This window comes from Pteronotus mesoamericanus, unplaced genomic scaffold (genome assembly GCF_021234165.1).
Source record: "Pteronotus mesoamericanus isolate MK-2021 breed Mesoamerican mustached bat unplaced genomic scaffold, CSHL_Meso_final scaffold_85, whole genome shotgun sequence".
NCBI lineage: Eukaryota > Metazoa > Chordata > Mammalia > Chiroptera > Mormoopidae > Pteronotus > Pteronotus mesoamericanus.
Window position 1 is genome coordinate 43,543,447 of NW_026555329.1, and position 14,992 is coordinate 43,558,438.

At 35.9% G+C, this 14,992-nt stretch overlaps 1 protein-coding gene across 11 annotated transcripts in view; it reads left to right on the forward strand.

Annotated features, from left to right (window-relative positions):
- Window positions 1–14,992, forward strand: part of SUGCT (succinyl-CoA:glutarate-CoA transferase) — a 976,712-nt gene that overhangs the window by 19,258 nt on the left and 942,462 nt on the right. For all 11 annotated transcript variants that reach the window (XM_054563904.1, XM_054563899.1, XM_054563900.1 and 8 more), the window contains 2 exons: window positions 4,564–4,649; window positions 5,153–5,203. In XM_054563904.1, coding sequence (XP_054419879.1) covers window positions 4,564–4,649; window positions 5,153–5,203 — 137 coding nt within the window. The remainder of the gene's footprint in view (window positions 1–4,563; window positions 4,650–5,152; window positions 5,204–14,992) is intronic.

Sequence of the window (14,992 nt, forward strand, 5' to 3'; positions counted from 1 at the left end):
GAACATTTCACCTAAAATGTCATGTGGTATGCTTGAATGTGATATTGTTATGTTACAGAATTACATGCTTATGATTGTGTAATAAAAGATTGTGTAATAAAAAAAGAGTGTTATTTGTGCCATACCCTATTTTTGTAAGACAAGAGAGTAGTTTTATAATTATGTCAACTTATTAATTTACCATAGTGAGTCAATGCTATAAAGTAGAATACTCAATTTGGAAGGTTCAACTTTTTTCCAAAACTCATAAATCTACATAGGAGGCTAGAGCAGTTAGAAGATTCTGTAATCAGCATAAGGAATATTATATATTATTATATTTATCTGACCCTGTTTATCATGCTCCAGGTAGTAGAGGAATCTGGTAAATCCTACTTTCCAGCGATAATCATTTATGTATTAAGTCCTGATCTTCACTGTATTTAGTCATTGCTGGATACATACTTTTTCTAAACTAAACATTTTTTTTTTTGGGTTCCATAAAACTTCTAATTTTGAGTGAGTACGTAAGGCTCTGCCCCTCCCAATGTAACAGGCACACTGAGACAAAGCAATATGACCCAAATGAAAGAACATATCAAAGCTCCAGAAATAAAACTAAGTGATGAACAGAGAGCCAACCTATCGTATGCACAGTTCAAAACACTGGTAACCTGGATGCTCACTGAATTGGTTGAGTATGGTCTCAAAATGGAGGAAAAAGTGAAGGCTACACAAAGTGAAATAAAGAAAAACATACAGGGAACCAACAGTGAAGGGAAGGGAACCGGGACTCAAATCAACGATTGGGAGCAGAAGGAAGAGATAAACATTCAACCAGAACAGAATGGAGAAACAAGAATTCAAATAAACGAGGGGAGGCTTAGGAACCTCTGGGACAACTTTAAACATTCCCACATCTGAATCATAGGGGTGCCAGAAGGAGAAGAGGAAGAGCAAAAACTGAAAACTTGCCTCAAAAAATACTGAAGCAGAACCTCCCCAATCTGGCCAAGGAAACAGACTTCTAGGAGATCCAGGAAGCTCAGAGAGTCCCAAAGAAGTTGGACCCAAGGAAGCACACACCAAGGCACATGATAATTACAATACCCAAGATTAAAGATAAGGAGAGAATCTTAAAAGCAGCAAGAGAAAAGGAGACAGTTACCTACAAAGGAGTTCCCATAAGACTATCAGCTGATTTTTCAAAAAACCTCACAGGCAAGAAGGGGCTGGAAAGAAGTATTCAAAGTCATGAAAGCAAGGACCTACATCCAAGATTACTCTAGCCAGCAAAGCCATCATTTAGAATGGAAGGGCAGATAAAGTGCTTCCCAGATAAGGTCAAGTGATAGGAGTTCATCCCCACCAAGCCTTTGTATGAAATGCTAAAAGGACTTATCTAAGAAAAAGAAGATCAAAAACTATGAACAGTAAAATGACTAAAATGACAACAAACTCACAACTATCAACAACCGAACCTAAAAAAGAAAAAAGCCCAAAAACAAACTAGGCAAACAACTAGAACAGGAACAGAATCGTAGGAATGTGTATCAGAGGAGAGGAGGAAGGGGAAAAATGGGGAAAAGGGTTCAGGGAAGAAGCAGCATAAATAGTAGGTATAAAATAGGCAGGGGAAAGTTAAGAATAGTATAGGAAATGGAGAAGCCAATAAACTTAATATGTATGACCCATGCCCATGAACTAAAGTGGGGGGAATGCTGTGGGGAGGGGTGGTCCAGGGTGGAGGCGAATAAAGGGTAGAAAAAAAATGGGACCACTGTAGTAGCATAATGAATAAAATATATATTAAAAAATTAAAAGAAAACGAAAACCAAAACTTCTAACTTCTACATTGCTATCAATTTCAATACCACAGCACTTTCTAATTTCAACCACTGTGTCTTCCATTTTATAGCATCAATTCTAATTTCTCTTGCTATTTCAGTTTATCATTAGGTATTTATTTTAATTTAAAAAATTGTTATTTTCTATTTACTTAGGCCTTGTCTTCCTTTGTACCTTGTTTTCGTGGTGGGGAAAACCTGCCATTATCTAGGTCTTTTTTTGTTTTAAGACTTTATGTATTTATTTTTTAGAGGGGAAGGGAAGGAGAAAGAGAGGCAGAGAAACATCAATGTGTGCGTGGTTGCTTGTCGCATGACCCTTGCTGGAGACCTGGCCTGCAACCCCAGCATGTGCCCTGACAGAATCAAATGGTGACTCTTTGTTTTCAGGAGGGTACTCAATCCACTGAGTAATACCAGCCAGGGCTATCTAGGCCTTTATTATGTCCCATAGTCATATGTTTTTTATCAAACTTTGTTCCCAGCAGGTTTTCATCACTCTTTTTCTGATTGATCTCTTTCCCTTATTTCTCCTGCCCAGTACATTTTAGTGTATGTATTATATATTTTATTGTTTTGGGTTTTTAACATAGTTATTTAATACATATATGAGAAAAAGTCACTTGGTAGTATTTTTTTAAATTTTAGTAGAATCATTTTTTGTGTCTACTTCTTTAGTTCTTTCATTAAATAGTTTGTTTGTAGTCTTCTGACTTAAGACTTAGATTATTTTTATTTGTGTAATGGAAGAGCATATTTTTCTATTTTTAGCATTAGTCAGTGAGTGTAAACTATATGCCTTCAGGGCCAGGCAGGTATCCTAAGTGAGTGGAGTGAGCTATGTATGGCTGTAAATGATGCTAGTGGCATTCCAGGAATGTCCTCAGTAGGCAGGGTTGTGAAGGCAGGGGTGTTGGTCTTTTGTTTACTGCTGAATGTGCTCTGCATAAAGCAGTGTCTGTGACATTGTAGGGGCCAATAAATATTTGCTAAATGACTGAATGTGCTAAAATATCTATTAAAGTAGTCAATTTGTATATGAGCTCTCCAGATTTTTGAAATTATGGCAGCTAGTTAAAAACTTTAAATTGTGTATGGGTCAAATAAAACATGTCTCTCCAGTTGCCAGTTTTACCTGTTTGTGACCTTTAATGTTTATTTCCTGTCATGTGCCATTGGCACTGATTCTTTTGCCTCTCTTAAACCCTGGTTGTTTACCAAAGACAATGTGGGGCAGGAAAACCATGTAGCCCTCCAATTTATGTCTAATTTATGTTAGCCCTCTGACATTATGTCTACCTGAGAGATGAATGCAAACAGTGAAAATATTTAACTAATTTTAACCGTGTCATTGCTTAATTTGGAAAAAAAAATTTTTTTTAAATGTATTTAGAGTTTCAAGAAAATGGAAGTGTCTGGACTTTCTTTTGATTCTGAGAGGTCCTTTTTGATCCTGAAGATTCAGATCCATGCATTTTTCCATGAAGCCTCTGGTTAATTACTGGGACATTCCCTTTGTGGATTCTTGGAGTTTGTCTTTTTTCCACCCTGATGCTTTGAGTATGCTATTTTGTTTGATACTTACCATTTGTTGTTTTGTGTTGTTATTAGTTCAACTGATTAGAACTAATGCTTCTTTTCTCTTTTGTCCTATGTCTTTTGTTCCTCTTGTGAGTTTTGGGGAAAAAAAAAAAAACACGAGTCTATTACTTGCCTGTGTTTTGTTGTACATTCCAAAAGGCTGTGTCTATTTTTCTAGGTCAATTTCAGTAAAGTGTGATGGGCTAATAGATTAATTATATCATTAAAATGAGATTGAAATTTAAGCTTTAACTTACATTCACAAATTCTTTTTGGGAGGCTAGTGATAAATACTTTAACTGTAATTATATAGTTGATTAGTTTCTTATATCAATCAGAACTTGTATTGAAATTTTTAAGTGATACTATTTTGTGCCATTTAACTGTTGATTCATTTTCTGAGTTCTATCTATGTTGTTTACCAGTTGCTTTACTGTGTGAAGAAAATTGTTGTTTTCTGTAATTTGAATCCAACACAGGGACATTTCACTTGAAACAGATGTCCAGAATAAAATACCCTATTTTTTCAAACTGTAACTAGAAACAAGGCCTAGACAAAATGTTTACAATACAATATTTTATTCTAAAATAATATTTTAAATTAGCTGAATTTTCTATTCAATAACTTATTTTGCCTTTTCTGATTAAAAATTTTGCTATAACATTTTTTAATAGCGTATTTGTCATGGTTTTATACATAGGCTCAGAGGCCATTTTATGCCATTTTGTCACTTATCACTATTCTGATTTAAATAATATTTAGCAAGCATCTTTTGAAGACTCAACATTTTCTTTGCATACTTAATGGCAAGAAACAGACTGAATTGCTTACCAAAAACTGAGAGTAAATTTTTCCCCCCTGAATTTGCAATTTATTAAATCTATAGACTGCCAGTATAATATATCCTCCTGGATTTTGACTTTCAGGGATGGGTTTTAGTGAAAGGATATGGAAGGATTCAATGATTAACATAAACACATAAAGAGTTGGATAGTCCTAATGGGCTCCTATGGCTTCTTTTGCATTGCTAATTACACTGAATTGTGTTGACCTTGTTTGGGCACCTGCAGTGTATATCATGAGTGAGCCTGCTGGTTTGAAATGTCTCATGATGTTTCAGAGTTGAAGATTAAGAGCTCATATTATTATTTTTAGGAGCTGGTGATGATACACGAACTTGGGGGCCACCTTTTGTGGGAACAGAAAGTACTTATTTTCTCAGTGTAAACCGAAATAAAAAAGTAAGGATATCATTCTTTTTTTTTAATTGCTTTCTTCATGTAATTCTCTTGTAGAAACAAAATTGTTATTATCTCCTGCCTTGTTTGTTTCTACCCTCTTTTGTAGATGTAATTAATATTTCAAATAAGGTGAAATTTTATTTATTCGACAGTTACCAAATAGAAATAATAGAGCTTTTTATTACTCTTTCTTCTCTATTAACTTCTCTACTAACATTTCACAAGATTTTATAATTGCTGAACACTTGGTATTATTATTTGAAGAATTTTTACTGTAATCTGTACTACATTCTAACACATCTGGATTGCAAAATAAATCCAGATGATTTATTAAATTAATTAAATAAATTATTAAAATAAAGATGATTTAAATATTTCTTCAGGAGGAAGATAACACTTGCTTTAAGAGGAGAATCTATGATATGAATGGCTCCCTTGTTGAACTGTTAGTATTAACAAAAAACTTTATGATACCATCTTAATATATATATTTTAATTTTTAGAGTATAGCTGTTAATATCAAGAATCCGAAAGGTGTGAAAATCATCAAAGAGGTACTGTATGCTCAATGAAAGGTATCTTACCACAGGGTTGTAAGGAGGGATTTAACAACAGAGTAAAAGTATTTTAAAGTTTTATTTCATTGACAACCTGTAATTTTGCTGTAAATGCCATTTAAGAATATAACTTTACTTTTATAGTGAGTAGAATTTGCTTCATAATTTCTTGTATATTGTGTATAATGTTTCTTTACACTGTGAGGATATTCAGTTGTAGTTCTAGCTGCTATTGACTGAATACCTACTCTGAATCAGATCTTAGGTTTGGGCACTATACTGACATCTTTTCAAATACTTGTAATTTGACTTGTAAATGAGGTATTAGAATCTTCGTTTTCACAGGAAGAAAATGAATCTTAATGAATCTTATGGGACTTAAGTGATGCTCTGAAGATCACATAGCTTGTAAAAGGAAGAGCTGAGATTTGAACTCTGGGTCACATCACTGGAGAGCCCAAGTTTTTTCTAATATTTATTCAGATCCACAGTATGTCCAGACATGCTCTTGGTAACTTTCCTTGAGGGGTAGGATTGCAGAATTGTTTGGAACATATCCTAGCATTCCACTGCGGGGATTCAGATCTCTTCTCCACTTATTAGCTATGTGACTTCAGACAGGTTACTTAAAGAATGCCCCAGGTTCCTTGTCAGTAAAATGGGGATAATAATAGTACCCACTTCATAGGGTTGTTACAATTATTATTGCTGTTGATGTACATGAAATTGAAGTCATCATGTGAGATAGAACTTGTTTGCCATCTTTGTTAAAGTTTAAAATGTAATCTAATGGATGTAAGTCTACTTGATTAGGGAAACAAATTTCTAAATTTGTTTTATACCAAACAATCAACTTTAACATCAATCAACTTTAACGATGTTATATCTGTTGCTATTTTCCCTATCTATTTGGGTGATGAAAGATAATTTTTAAAAAATTTATTAAGATGAGAATCATTAACCATCACTTTGGTTCTAGTGGATCAATCTTGTAAATTTAGAATTTTTGTTTACTAGATATATTTAGAACCCAAGTTTGATAACTGCCCTGAACTGTTTTCCTACATCTTTTCTATAGCATAATTTAGTTTTTTAAATAGTTTTTTTAACTTTAATTTTAATTGTTTAAGTTATTACAAATGTCCTATTATTTCCCCCTTCAGTCCCCTCCACCCAGCCCACCGGCTACTTCCGTAGTCAACCCCCACACCATTGTCCATGTCTGTGGGTTCTTCATGTCTGTTCTTTGACTAATCCCTTCACCTTCTTTCAATAAGTCCCCATTTTCCCTCTCCCCTCTTACAGCTGTTAGCCTATTCCATGATTCCATGCCTCTGGTTCTATTTTGCTCATTGTTTTATTTTGTTCATTAGATTCCTCTTATAAGTGAGATCATATGATATTTGTCTTTCACAGACTGACATATTTCACTTAACGTAATAGTATCTAGTTCCATCCATGCTGTCAGAAAAGGTATGAATTCCTTCTTTTTTTCTATTGTGTAGTATTCCATTTTGTAAGTGCACCACAGTTTTTTGATCCAGTCATCTACCTATGGGCACTTAGGCTGTTTCCAAATCTTTACTACCAACGTAAGTAGCACTGCTATCAACATAGGGGTGCATAAATTCTTTTGACTTGGTGTTTCGGGATTCTTAGGATATATTCTCAGCAGTGGAATTGCTGGGTCAAAAGGCAGTTCTGTTTTTAGCTTTTTGAGGAAAAGAAACTCTGTGTTGTTTTCCACAGTGGCTGCACCAGTCTGCATTCCCACAAACAGTGCACTAGGGTTCCCTTTTCTCCATATCCTTGCCAGCATTCGATGTTCATTGATTTGTTAATGATAGACATTTTGGAAGGTCTGAGGTGATATGTCATTGTGGATTTAGTTTGCATCCCTCTAATGGCTAGTGATGTTAAGCATGTTTTTACATGTTGATGGGCCATCTGTATGTCCTCCCTGGAGCAAAATCTATTGAGGTCCTTTGCCCATTTTTAAATTGGATTGCATATCTCCCTGGTGTTGAGTTGTGTGAGTTCTTCATATATTTTGGAGATTAAACCCTTGTATTGTTGGCAAATACATTCAGTTCTCTTTTCATTTTCATGATGGTTTCTTTAGTCATGCAGAGGCTTTGTAATTGGATGTAGTCCCATTTGTTAATTTTCCTTTTTGTTTTCCTTGCCCTAGGAGATTTATCAGTAAGAATTTTGCTATATGAGATATCTGAAATTTTACACCTATGTTTTTCAGTAGGACTTCTATGGTATCCCAACTTATATTTAAGTATTTCATTGATTTTGAATTTATTCTGGTGTATGGTGTAAGTTGGTGGTGTAGTTGGATTGTTTTGCATGTACCAGTCCAGTTCTCCCGACACCATTTACTGAAGTGACTGTTTTTACTTCTTTTTATGCTTGTGCCCCTTTGTCAAATATTAATTGACCACAAAGACATGGGTTTATTTCTGGCCTCTCTATTCTGTTCTGTTGATCTATGTGTTTGTTCTTATGCCAGTACCAGACTGTTTTGATTACAGTGGTCTTGTAGTATAGTTTGATATCTTGTACTGTGATCCTTCCAACTTTGTTTTTCTTTCTTAAGATTGCTGTGGCGATTTGGGATTTTATTGGTTCCATATACATTTTTGGAATATTTGTTCTGGATCTGTGCAATATGCCATTGGTATTTTAATAGGAATTACGTTGAATCTATAGATCTCTTTGGGTACTCTGTACATTTTAATGATGTTAATTCTTCCAATTCATGAACATGGAATATGCTTCCATTTATTTGTTTGTTCCTCAATTTCTTCAGTGTTCTATAGTTTTCTAAGTGCAGGTCTTTTACTTTGTTGGTTAAATTTATTCCTAGGTGCTATTTTTTTTTTTTTTTTTTTTTGTTGCAATAGTAACTGGTTTTTTTTCCTTAGTTTTTTCTGATAGTGCATTGTTGGTGTATAAAAATGCCATCAACTTCTGAATATTGACTTTGTATGTCATCACTTCGCAGCATTTACTTAGTGGGTCAAGTAGTTTTTTGGTGGAGCCTGTAGAGTATTCTATGTATACTATCAAGTTGTCTGCAGATAATGGCAGTTTTATGTCCTCCTTTCCAATTTGGAAACCTTCTGTTTCTTCTTGTCTGATCACTGTGGCTAGTACTTACAATACTACATTGAATACGACTGGTGAAAGTAGACAGCCTTGTCTTGTTTCTGATCCTAAGGGAAACACTTCTAGTTTTTGTCCATTGAGTATGATATTGGCAGTAGATTTCTCATATATGGCCTTTCTTATGTTGAGCTATACTCCCTCTATTCCCACTTGGCTGAGTGTTCTTATCATAAATGGGTGCTGGATTTTATCAAATGCTTTTTCTGCATCTATTGATAGGATCCTGTGATTTTTGTCTTCAATTTTTTTAATTTGATGTATCACATCTATTGGTTTGAGAATATCTTACCATCCTTGCTTCCCTGGAATAAATCCACTTGATTGTGGTATGTGATCTTTTTAATGTATTGCTGGACCCAGTTTGTTAGTATTTTATTGAGGATTTTAGCAAACTGGATGCTCACCAGAGATATTCGCCTGTAATTTTCTTTATTTGTTATGTCTTTACCTGGTTTTGGGATTAGAATAATACTGGCCTCATCAAAAGAGTTTGGGAGTCTTCCCTCTTCTTAAATTTTTTGGAATAGTTTGAGAAGGATAGGTGTTAGCTACTTTTTGAATGTTCAGTAAAATTATCCTGTCGGTTCTCTGGTCCAGGGCTTTTGTGTGCCTGGAGTTTTTTGATTACTGCTTCAATTTTGCTAGTTGCTGGTGTATTCAGCATTTCTGTTCTTCCTGATTCAGTTTTGGTCCAATTTTTTGGCCTATAGTTGTTCATAGTAATTTCTTATAATCCTTAGTGTTTCTGTGGTATCAGTTGTTACTTCTCTTTCATTTCTGATTTTATTTATCTGAATTCTCTCTCTTTTTTTCCTTGATGAATTTGGCTAATGGTTTGTCAATCTTGTTTATCTCTTCAAAGAACTAGCTCCTGGATTCATTGATCATTGCCTTATTTTTTTAGTCTCTATGTCATTTAATTCTTCTCCGATCTTGATCATTTCCTTCCTTCTGCTTGCTCTAGGCTTTGTTTGTTGTTGTTCCTCTCATTCTTTTAGGTGTAGGGCTTGGCTGTTTATTTGAGATTTTTCTCTTTTCTTTAGGTAGGTCTCTATTGCTATGAACTTCCCTCATAGGACTGTCTTTGCTGTGCCCCATAAGTTGTGGGTTGTTGTGTTTTTATTTTCATTTGTTTTCAAATACTTTTGATTTCTTCTTTGGTCATTGTTAACCCATTCATTATTTAATAACATGTTATTCAGCCTCCATGTATTTGTATGCTTTTTAGTTTTTTCCTTGAGTTTGGTTTCTAGTTTCAAGCCATTGTGACCTGAGAAGATGCTGATATCATTTCAATTTTCTTGAATTTGTTAAGGCTCATTTTGTGTTATACCATTTGGTCTGTCTTTGAAAATGATCCATTTGTGTTTGAGAAGAATATATATTTTGCTTCTTTGGTGTGAAATGTTCTGTTAATATCAAGCTAATTTTTTTAGAGTGTCGTTCAGTGATGCAATATCCTTGTTGATTTTTTTGTTTGGAAGATCTGTCCATTGTTGACAGTGTGGTGTTAAAATTCCCCTACAATGAGTGTATTGCTGTCTATCTTTCCCTTAAAGTCCTCCAAGATTTCCTTTTTATATTTAGGCGCACCTACTTTGGGTGCATATGTGTTTACAACAGTTATATCCTCTTGTTGGACTATACTCTTAAGTATTATGTTATTATGTAGTGACCTTCTTTGTGTCTCGTCATTGCCTTTGTTTTGAAGTCTATTTTGTCTGATATGATTATTGCTACTCCAGCTCTTTTTCCATGTATGCTTGCATAGAATATTTTTTTCCATCTTTTTACCTTCAGCCTGTGTAAATAATTTGTTCTGAGGTGCATCTCTTGTAGACAGCATATATGTGGGTTATGTTTTCTTATCCAGTCAGCTACCCTATTTCTTTTGAGTGGAGAATTTACTCCATTTACATTAAGATTATTATTGATAGGTAATTATTATTTTTCCCTTTGTACATGTGTTTCTTTCTCTCTTTTTCTTCTTCTTAAAGCAGTCCCTTTAGCATCTCTTGCAGTGTTGGCTTGGTGGAGATGTACTCTTTTAGTCTTCTTTTTTCTGAGGAGCCTTTATTTTGCCTTCCATTTTAAATGAGAGCCTTACTGGATAGAGTAATCTTGGTTGCACATTCTTGCTTTTCATTACTGGAATATTTTGTGCCAGTCTCTTCTGGCATGTAGTGTTTCTATTGAGAAATCAGCTAGTAGCCTTATCAGAGCTCCCTTGTATGTTACTAGCTGTTTCTTCCTTGCTGCCTTTAAGATTGTCCCTTTGTCTTTCAATTTTGTCATTTTGATTGTAATGTGTCTTGGACTGGACCTGTTTGGGTTCATCTTAATTGGGACCCCCTGTGCTTCCTGGACTTGCTTGACATTTCCCCTCACCAAGTTGGGGAAGTTTTCTGTCATTTTTTCAAACAGGTTTTCTATCTCTTGCTCCATTTCTTCTCCTTTTAGTATCCCTATGTTACAAATATTGTTATGTTTCATGTTATCCCAAAGTTCACTTATACTATGCTCATTCTTTTTAAGTCTCTTTTTTTTTTTTAATTGCTTTGAGTGGGTGCTTTTTCCCTACCTTGTCTTCCTACTCACCGATTCAGTCCTCTGCTTTGTCTGCTTTTAATTTCTTCTAGTGTATTCTTCATTTCTGATATTGCTTTCTTCATTTCCAACAGGTTCTTATTCAAGGTTTCTATGTCCTTTTTCATGCTGATGTAGTTCCAACTAAGTTCCTTGAACATCGTTATCACCATTACTTTGAACTCTATGTCTGATAAATGGCTTGCCTCGATTTCATTTAGGTCTTTTTCTGGAGATTCCTCCTTTTCTTCATTTGGGGGTTGTTTCTTTGTCTCCCCATTTTATTTGTCTCTTTATTTTGTTTCTGTGTATTAGATTAATCTGCTCTGACTTTCTGTCTTATAGAGTGGCCTTATGTTATGAGTTGTGTCAGGTAGAGTGGTGGAGCCTCCTTGTTCTCCTCTTACTTCAGGTTGATTCATATTCTCCTTTTACTCATGGTTGTTCTAGGAATGTCCTTTCTGTGTGTGATCTGGACTCTCCTGCTGTATTTGGGTCTCGATTGTTTTTGGCCTATTAGTTGGTAGGAACTCCACTTTGGCTGGCTTTCCCTGCAGTGTCTTGTACTCTGTTGTATAGGTGCTGGCTGATCAAAGCAAAACAACACAAAAACACTACCAAAACAAGCAATCCCTTCCCCCAACCATGACAGCAATAATAAAAGCAGTAAGAGAAATGGAAGAGTAGAGAAAAGGGAAAAGATCAAAGGAAAGATAATTTTCCTTATTATGAGAGGATGGAAGGGAAGAGAACTAATACTAGTAAAGATTTGAAAGAAGAAAATGTAGAATAGGAACACAGAAAAAGTACCATAAATAATAAAAGGAAAGAGGAAGTGAACAATTGAGTAATCAAAGGTAAAAGGTAAAATAGGAGATATGAAAGAGACAGCACCAAAAATAAAAGAAAAAGAAAAAATAGATAAAAAATTAAAAGGCTATGGAAAAGAAAAAATAGTGAAAATAATGAAAAAAATACTAAGTGCATTGGTCTTAGCAGAGTTTGGTGTTTGCCTTAGCAGAGTTTGGTGTGCTGGTTTCTTCCTTTGGATGCCACTCTGATATTGGAGTCTGGTCTGGTGCTTTCCACATCTGGCCCTGAGCAACCTTTTTGAAGCTATGAGTGATCCACCATTTGTGATTACTTTGGTCTTGGCTGTGCCCAGGGTGCGCCAAGCTGCTCTGCCTTGCTGGCTTTTATCAGCAGTGAGTCCCTGTGTGTGTCAGTAAATGTCCCAAGTCACTAGGATCTGCCTCTGCCTTGAGAAGGCTTCTAGGTGTAGGTTGGATCTTCAGTGGAGGCGCAAACAGGAGGCAACCTACTGACATTTCTCTCTTACACTGATGCTTTTCTGTCTTTCAAATCACTAGAATATATCCTGTATGCATCATCTTCGTTCAAGTCTCATATCATCCTGATGGTGTAAGGGAATGGAGGGAAGAGTCCATCAGCAAAATGGTAACATGGGACTATGGTAGTTCACTTGCCCCACTTCCTTTGGTGAATCTTAGCCTCCAGCTTCTGCTGCTGTGCTCCCACCATGGCCTTCACAGCCAGTGTTGTCCTGGCCACCTCTCTCTACCCTTGGTGCTCTCAGCTCTGTGTTGCAGCCACACTAGGCTGGGCAAGTCCACTCAAGACTCAGGTAGATGGAAGAAGATGAGTAGAGCCATGAGGATGCTTGACATGCATTTATTTAGGAGTCACACAGGCCACAAGCCTGTGCCTGTCGGTGCCCCCCCACCCCCAGCTTTGGGAGTCACATAGTCCATAAGCCCGTGTGTATGTTGGCGCTCCAACTCCCTCCCTCACTTCCTCTCCTCCTCTCTCCCTGTGAGAAGTCCCTATCTCCTTAAGTATTAGCACAAATAAAGCCAGCTTCAGGCCAAAAAGTGAGGTAACCTAGCATGAGCTGTGCATGTGAGCCTACTCAAGGCCAAGGAACAGTTTATCATACCCAGAGTCAAGGCTGTGAGACCCAGGCTCAAGGCTGTGAGCATACTGGTTTATCAGACTTCTTCAAGGATGTGAGAAGTTGCTCCCCCTAGTTATCCAGGCATCTGGGTGAGGAAGCCAGACTGCCTCCACTTACCCTACAGGCTCCTTGCCGGATCAGCAGTCTACTTAGTCAGATTCTGTCTGGCTTGCAGTTCCAGTGGCACCTGGGGCTGGGGAGGTGATAGCCCCCTTCCTGGCAAATAACTGCAGTCCCTGGACCCTGGTTCCTGGCAGAGGGATGCATGGGCCAGCATGGCATGGAGGGGTGCAGCAGCTCTGTGGGCTTCTTCCTGAGGAGGATTTTGTAAATTTCACAGACAGCTACTTCCCAAGGAGAATTTTGTAAATTTCACCAATTTAAGCTCCAAACCTGCACAGCCAGAAGTGCTAGGCCAGGAAGCGGCAGTGGTGACTATGCCAGGGGAGCCCAGAATGCCTGCCTCCATGTGCCTGCTCAGAGGGACAGACGCTAGCACACTCCTAGTTTCCTTTTTTTTCTTTTTGAGGTGAAACTTTTTTTTTCTAAATTGTTCTTAATTATTGTAGCCCTGCTCTGTTTTTCTACAGTGGCTACTCTTACCTTGACCCAACCCCCATTGTCTTCATTCTCAGGCCCTTCCTTTTATCTTTTCAGTTATTAATAACTAATAATAATTAGTTATTATTAATCTAAGAGCATTTTCTTTCCTTATTTCTTCTGTTTCTGTTGCTTCTCAGTTTCGTCTCCAATGTTCACCGTCCTACTTCTTTGCTTTTATTTCAGGGTATTCTGATATTTTATCTTGAAGAGTTAAGGTTTCAGATTTGTTTAAACAAATAATTTACAATTTCAGTAGGTCTTATCAATGGGGCAGTTTTAGGTGGAATTCATAACTGTTACTACTAAGACATTTGAATATTTTAGGCATATCGGTATAATTCTGACCAAAATAAATGAATTGCTGAGACTTCCTTTTCATCCTCCTTGGATCTTGCAGGTGTCTTCCACCACACTGTGAGGATTTTAAATTAAGTTTCAGTGTGAACCTGATTTATCTGATTGATATCAATAAAATACATTTTAACTCACATTAAACTTAGGTTGTCTGCGGATTTTATTCATGTTTATGGCTTGCTCTTAGCTAGTTATATCATTCATAAGTTATGTATTTTACTGCTTAGAGGAAAAAGCAGTTTTGTCTTGTTTTTAAATTTTTATGGCATTGATTTCTTCTTTGGCCTTAAGAGCAGTAAAATAACCTCTGCATTCAGTCCTTGGTGACTATTATTGCTAATATAGTAAGTCTAGTTTTTAGAAACACTTCCAAAGTATTATACCGAGCAATCAGCTGGATACAAAGAAACATGACTCCTTTGTCAACTTAGTTAACCAAAAACAGGTTGTGTGAAAACAAAACTTTGTTTATAAAATCTATGTGGAGCCTTGTGTTTTCATGGCAAAGTGATTTGATAACTTCTAAAACATTATATATATTTCAAATAATTCTCTATGTTAATTAGTTGACAGTCACAATATCCATACTGTGTCCTCAGGAAAATGTCATAGGTTTTATTTTCCTCCAACATTTTTATTATGAAACGTTTAAATATAACACAAAAGTTGAAAGATGCAAAAATTTTAACATTTGGGTGTATATGCTCGTTTATATATGTATATATTTGTATGTGTATATTTATTTGTGTATTTTTGAACTATTTGAAAGAAAGACACTTTGCCATTAAATCCTTCAGACATTCTTGTAGGATTTAAATCCTACAAAGGCATTCTTTGATATAATATTTAAAAATTAATTTGTGAAATTTTTAAATCATAACTATGGTCAAATTATTATTATCACATTCCTCTCTACTTCTGATCTTGCTCCTCTATTCTGTTCTTAAGATATATCTAATAAAGAGAACTCAGAATTAAGTACTCTTTATTTCAAATGGATTTTAGCTCTTATCTTACTCTGTGACTGGAAGATTTATTTTCTCCCTTTCAGAAAGAAAAAGATGGTGAGTGTTCTAACTTATACAAACTCA